The sequence below is a fragment of the Triticum dicoccoides genome, chromosome 2A (genome assembly GCF_002162155.2).
Source record: "Triticum dicoccoides isolate Atlit2015 ecotype Zavitan chromosome 2A, WEW_v2.0, whole genome shotgun sequence".
In the NCBI taxonomy this organism is placed as follows: domain Eukaryota; kingdom Viridiplantae; phylum Streptophyta; class Magnoliopsida; order Poales; family Poaceae; genus Triticum; species Triticum dicoccoides.
Window position 1 is genome coordinate 2,612,966 of NC_041382.1, and position 6,882 is coordinate 2,619,847.

General features: G+C 44.7%; 1 protein-coding gene across 1 annotated transcript; it reads right to left on the bottom strand.

The window, feature by feature from the left end:
* Positions 1 to 503: 503 nt before the first annotated feature.
* Positions 504 to 6,030, bottom strand: LOC119352646 (disease resistance protein RGA2-like). Its single transcript, XM_037619226.1, has 4 exons — positions 1,585 to 6,030; positions 1,364 to 1,490; positions 1,111 to 1,193; positions 504 to 841 (listed from the first exon to the last, which is right to left on the bottom strand). Exon 1 carries the CDS (start codon positions 6,022 to 6,024, stop codon positions 1,591 to 1,593), a length of 4,434 nt encoding a protein of 1,477 aa, XP_037475123.1. The 5' UTR covers positions 6,025 to 6,030; the 3' UTR covers positions 504 to 841; positions 1,111 to 1,193; positions 1,364 to 1,490; positions 1,585 to 1,590.
* Between the last annotated feature and the right edge of the window lie 852 nt (positions 6,031 to 6,882).

The following is a 6,882-nucleotide window of genomic DNA, read 5'->3' on the forward strand; positions in this document are numbered from 1 at the left end:
TCTAAGAAGTGGTGAAAATGGTGCCATAAAAAAACAGATTTCATAAGCAACATAGAGGAAGAATGAAAGGAAAATCCAAGGCATGTGGTTGGGATGTATTTTTTTTTCTCTGCGGGGATTTGTGAGATGTGAGTTTGAAGTCGTAACGGCGTTGCAAAGAAAGAGATGTGAATAGTTACAAGATGAGAATTATGGGGGAAAATAGCATTCATTCAGTTAGCATGCTGTGTTCATTGCGGTCAACTTGCACACAACCCCATTGCGGTCGTGGATAGCAACATACTACTACATGTTCAACATAGTATTAGCCACTCATATTTCATCGTCAGGGTTAATTCCAAACTCAGGCCCGGTGAATGCACAGTTTTCCCTCTGCTTAATTGAAATGCAAGTTCAGTCAACAAACTCAGCTCCTGCTAGTTCAGTCAAAAAGCTCTGCATCTGGATGCAAAGAAAGAAAGAAACCCACAGCCAACCTTTGCATTGTTGAAATTAATTAAGCTTCGTTGTTGCGATCGGACAACAAAGCTCGGGGAAATTTGAAGAAAACTGCCCCCAAATCCGTTTTTGGTTTTTTTACACTCATAGAGCGCGCACTGACGCCGTAACAAGAAGAAACGCACCAAAATGAATGAGCAGCAGAGAAGCACGCAGGAACCCACATCTCCCCCTGAATTTTCATCAGCTGCACTACTACTACATGTTCTTTTCCCCGACAGTGAGCGATGGTACACGTCCAGAAACACACGCTGGTTGTGATGTTGAGCAATTGGTCAAGGAGACCGCCTCAGTCAACCACACCTTTCCCCCAACTCAATCTGTTGCTTCCAAGCAGATTCATCTACAAAATGGAGCAAATATATCAGGGCAAGGTACTTACAGTCCCATCACTAGATAGGCAGGTTTCACATGTAAATAGTTTGGGGCACCAAGTAAATTCCTGGCATTAATCAACATCCTGATTCACTGTTAATAAAGGTAATTTACATATTAACGTTATACCGAGATGGAACAGACTAGTGTTATTTATAAATAGGCTGTGATTATGCACCTTAGTGCCATAGTGGAATTTTACAATTTCAAAATCGCACATGCCCTGCAATGCATTACCTTGAGACTGCTACTACTGCTTATGATCTGAACTGGCTCCACACGTGCACTGATATGCTATGCCGATTATTCTTCTGAAGATCCTATACACCATTAAATTTCGTTAAACAACAACAGTTATGACAGATGCAAGAATACCTGGTATTAGTAGAATGTAGACTTGTCCACCAAAAATCCCCAAATATTGTTGTTATTAGTGTGTGGTGAAAGATCTAGTACAGCAGGAGTAAAGTTCCGGTTTTGATGTACTTACCAGATTTAAGTACAGGAAGGAACACCACAGCCACAAGTCAGGCCCTTATGTCATGCATGTGTTTGAATGGGAAGGGAAGAGCTCTACAAGGCTAGAAGAATGTACAAGGGAACTCCAAGGCATTGTCCTGCACAGTGAATGGGAACAAATTCTAGTGTTATTAAGCAGGATTGCAGGAAAAGGGCAAAGTGGAAAAACGCAAGAAATGATGTTTGTGTTACCTTGGATCAGAGTATTCTGACTCTTGGGATGGTTCCCTCCAACCCCCTGCACTGCTGTTTTAGCTCTTCGCTGCAGTTGTAGACATCTAGCATTTCCAGTGAATCCGGGAGGGCATCGTTGGGCAACGACGAGATGGCTGGACAGCAGTTGACTAATAATATCTTGAGGCTGGTAAGTTTACGCAGCCCTGCAGGGAGTTGTTGAAGGTCCTTGAAACTCCAAAACTCTAGTTTCTGGAGGGAGGAGAGGAGTTGAAGGGCGTCCTCTTGCTCCTTGCTGAAGCGCTCCATCCCTTCACACCAATCCCCCCAAAGTTTCAGCTTGTTGAGGGAGGAAAAGAGGAATCTACAGACGGGTGCAGCAAGAAGTCCTGCTATGACATCTGTCCCGAGCTCACGCAGTGTGGATGAAACAAGCTGTGTCTGCTGCTCTTCACCTCCCTCAGCATCCTCCAAAACCCGTCTGGTATTGGGATCCCAATCAGCAAAGAATCTAGGGCTACCCCTGACCTCTAATTTGGTAAGGAGAGGCCAAAAGCCCTGATATTTCAAATCCTCTCCGCAATTCCACAATTCTAATCTGACAAGAGAGGATAGGTTTGAGAGGGGCTCCAGTGTCACCATGCCTTTCACACTCCTAAGATTCAGGAATTGCAGGGAGGAAGGAAAAAGGTGATGGGAAAAGGAGAAGGTGGATAGAAACTTTGGGGACAACCATATTGTTAATCTCTGGAGGGATTGCAAGGCTTGGAGCCATCCTCCACCAGGAACAAGAGTTGGAGGGTCCACCAGGACCAGCTCTGGGCAGTGACTCAACTCCAATTCCCGTAGTGAGTCACATAAATGAGGTGGGAAGAGCAGCATCTCTAATGCTCCTTGTGTTGTTTGTTGCACATCCACCCCCACTACAAGCTGTTTTATGTTTTTACACCTCCATACTTCCAATTTGGAGAGCTTTGGGAGGTGGTGGAGGAGCTCTGTCAGTTCCTTGCCAGTATTACCATTTAACTTGTAGATCTTGATATACTCAACAGGGAGCTGCCATTCCACATCACTCTGACCTCCTCCTAGTGGTCCAACTACACCAACTGAATTTTCTACAATCAATGTCCTCAGCGAGGTTAGCATCAGAAGGTGCTTCAACTCCAGAGGTGGGCACTTGTCCAGTGTCAGCTTCTCTAGACCTGTTTCTTTATTAAAAACCAGCACTTGGTCTAAGCTAAGCAGATCACTCTCTCCGGTAATTCTCAATTTTGCTCCACCAGATGATTTCAAGTATGCAAAATCCTTTAGCATCTTTACACATTTCATCGTGACAGAACGCACCCTTTCGATCCAGGAGATGGGAATCACTGGCAAGAATTCGGGGCAGTCGCTTACCTCAAGCTCTTGTAGCTTGGAGAACCAATCTGGGGAAACAATGTGGTTTGGGAAAGGCAACCCCAACAGCCTCGGGCACTCTCTAATAATCAGAACTTGCAAAATAGGGAACAGATGAGCAGTCGGTGGCAACAAGTCTCCACCAATGGAAGACTCTTGTCCACCTGTGTAAACCCATTTTTCAAAACTTCCTAGGCCAATGAGTATAAGGTGTGTTAGCATGCAAAAGCTTTTCTCTATGATAAAATCCTTCGGTCTGGCAATATTCTGTAACCTTAATTCACGAAGATCCCACGCCTTCCCTAAAGAAGGGAAAACTTCCCAAGAAACACCATCCAGATAAAGAGATTGTAGACCTTCAACAGCGAACTCATCACCTAGCCATGTTGGACAAGAAGGACCTCCATGCCCTCTAATGCACAACACCTGAAGATCTCCATGTGGCTGAAGGCTCTCAAGAACCGCTGCTTCCACACCATGCTCAACACTAGATCGCTTACTATCCCAGTCCAATGTTAACCTCCTCAAGTAATTTTTCTCCATCAGTTTTGCTTGAGCTGCTTCTTCTGTTGTATCTATCTTCTCAAGGTTGTAGATCCCAAGCTCCCTTAGCTTTGTCAAGTGCTCTAGCTGCTTTGGTTCAAACCCTTCACTTCTTTTATTGATTTGAAATACCTTCAACTCTTCTAAGAGTTCAAGTCTCCCCACATTATAAATATCAGAATGAAGCTGACCATCAGTTGGGACATAAAAATGGCACAATTTCCCAAGGTTGCTCATGTCAGGCAAATCACGGCTGCCATTCCACCATTTAAGATTTAGAAACCTTAGATGATAAAATTTAGAGATGCCAAGTGGCAAATGCATCTCGCTCTCATTTGTCCCTAGACATAGATATCGTAGGTGGACAAGTCCTAAAAACTTATGTAACATGGACTCCACCGGACAGAGCATATTGGGCAAATGAAGAACACGAAGATCGTTCACTTCCCCCAAAAAGTCACCAAATATCTTGACAAAACTTTCATCCATTTTTCCGAATAACATCAATGTTTGCAAATCTTCAACCTTAAATCTTTTCTTCAGTTCTTCCAATTCACTCTTCAATTTTGCACCAGACATTGCATCATATTCACCCAAGTCATCTGTGCTTATAGACAAGTGACGGATGGATGGCTGAATTTCCATTGATCTAACATTAGAGAGACGTAAACTGAGACAATAATGGGATGCAACCTGCAATGCCAAATCATGCAGCAGGTCATGCATAACATACCACAGATCACCATCAGTTCCCCCTTCTCTAAAAAATCCATGAATGACTAACTCCTTTAAATTTCTCAAACCTATGTCTTCAAGTGTTTGATTTTGACCAGCAGGTATTGAAATATCTAGACCATCCCACAGGCCGATAAGCTCTTCGCTTCTGAAAAAGTAATCTTCAGGAAACAATGCAGAATAGAAAAAACACTGTTGCAAATGGAAAGGGAGAAAGTCATAGCTAAGCTTCAAGGCAGGCATAATTCCATTGTCATCGGTCTGCTTCGCCCATTCTTTACATTTTAGGACCCTTTTCCAATACGGCAAACTAAGGTCTTTGCTCAGTAATCTACCAACAGTCTTTGCTGCAAGAGGGGAGCACTTAAGTTTTCCCATTATCTCATCTCCAGTGTTAAGCAAATGAAGTTTATCCCTTGGATATTGCTCAGCATCAAAGACATATACAAGGAATAACTTCTTAAACTCTCCAGGTTCTAAACCATTCAATTCTTTTGGTTCTACAGTTTTCTTAACTTGATCTGCTATCTCTTTCTGCCGAGTTGTGACTAGAACCATGGAGCCCTTTTCTTGTGACTTGCCGAGTATCAATAACAGTTTTTTCCAGTCATCCACATCAGTAAACTGCCATATATCATCCAATACAAGTAAGAACCTTTTGCATTTTAATCTGTGTTCAATCAGCTCTTGTGTAGTGCTACACTCTTTTTCACCTTCAACTTCAGGGGAATATCTTTTAATCTGTTCTAGCACCTTGTCCAGGTTGAAACTGAATGACACACATATCCAAATCCTGACTGGAAAATGATTCTGCACTTGTTGATTGTTATATATGTGTTGTATCAAAGTTGTCTTCCCCATGCCCCCCGGACCAATAACTGGAAGAACAGTTAGACCCTTGTCACAGTATTGTCCCGCAGTGATATCATGTATGATGCTATTCATGACATGGTCCCTCCCATATAGTTTTGGCTCTGCACTCTGCGGTGTGGTGGGGGAACGATGCTGGGCAGTGTCTGTGGTAGTTCTAGGGCCACAATGTGTCAGAATCTTGTTAACATCCTCACTCATAAGCTTTAATTGCTCTATAGCATTCTTCATCCTTTGAGAGAAAACAACCCTGTTAAATTCAGGCATTGGTGTTTCTTGCACATTGCCATGATCTTCATCACCAGGAACATGTGGATGTGAGGAAGATGAGCCAGAGAAGAGTTTACCAAGTTTGCACATGCATCCGCTGACCTCCTGACCTGGCTGATTGGCGTTTGGCACAGAGGAGGAATCACCGGGTGATCTCTGCCTACCACACTTCCAGGCGCAACAGCTGACATGTTGTCTTGCATCTTCTTGTCGGGGATGGCCAGTGTTGGCACCGAAGCAGCACGTGGTCAAAGATGCCAGCTGTTTGCCAATAGTTTTGGCGGTGTGGCGAGCATTGAGGGCCAGGTCGCAGACGCAACCCTCATCATGCTGGTCAGCAGCCTCGTACGTGCCGTGGAGCTCGTCGTGGATGCGGAAGTAGTCTAGCTCGTCCAGCAAGTCCTCGGCATTGTGCGCCGAGTCCTGCAGCTTGTGCAGCAGCTCCACCGTAGCTGGCCCGACGAGCTCCCTGGTGGCAGCTCGTTCGAGCATGGCCTTGACGAACAGCAGTTCCTTGCTGAGCTCCTGGATGTTGGGAGCAAAGTTGGTGCTGGCAGCCCAAGCCTCCAGCACGCCATCCGCGACGGGGCCTAGCGCCTTGCCCACCACCCATTGCGCCGCACCGAGGGCGGCCTCGGCCATCCCCTGGCCGGACACCTGCATCAAGAGAGAATTTTCAGTCACAAGGGAAATGTAATGTTGAATCACAAGAGAGTGAGAGAGGGAGAAACAGAGACAGAGCAGAGCATAATCGTTTTCTTTAATTTCATTTACACCAACTATACTATATATGCGGGCGAAGCACATACAGATACAGTAATAAAAATGCTTAATAAATAAATAAAGAAAAATCTTGTGTATTTCAGCGAGGCCAACCAAAGTTATCAAGGCCCTAATTGATCCTTCCTTCCTAGCGTAGCGTATTCAAATCTCACGAATCCTCCGACAGTCGGCCCTAACTAACAATGGGAGAGGACCTGACCTGCTGCTGCGCGGATGCGACTGGTTCGGTTCAGATCCGGCAGCCGCCGTGGGCGTGGTGAGACGGCGAGCTGCGTCGCCGGCCGGGGAGATGGCAAGGCGGAGGTGAAGGGCAGCAGCAGGGGTTGGCCGGGGAGTGGAGAAGACAGCCAGCCAGCCAGCTTGAGATTGAGAGTGAGTGAGCAAAGGAGTGTACTACTACTACACTATTTACCACCCCTGGATCTGGATCGGACGCACACTGTTGTTCTCTGTCTGTCTGTTTGGTAGTAGCAATGATTAGGGTTTGGTAGTAGCAATGATCTGGATCTGGATCTGGAGTGTACTACTACTACTACACTATTTGACCAACTTTGTAGAAAAAAATATTAACATCTATGATACTAAAGCTATATGGTATGGAAATTTATTTCATAGCGCATCTAACAATATTGATTTTATATTGTGAATCTTGATATTTTTTTCTATAAATTTAGTCAAAGTTAACAAAGTTTGACTTTGACCAAATCTTACATGCGG

Coding starts and splice junctions, on each gene's coding strand:
- LOC119352646 (XM_037619226.1), bottom strand. CDS start 6,024: ATGGCCGAGGCCGCCCTCGGTGCGGCGCAATGGGTGGTGGGCAAGGCG.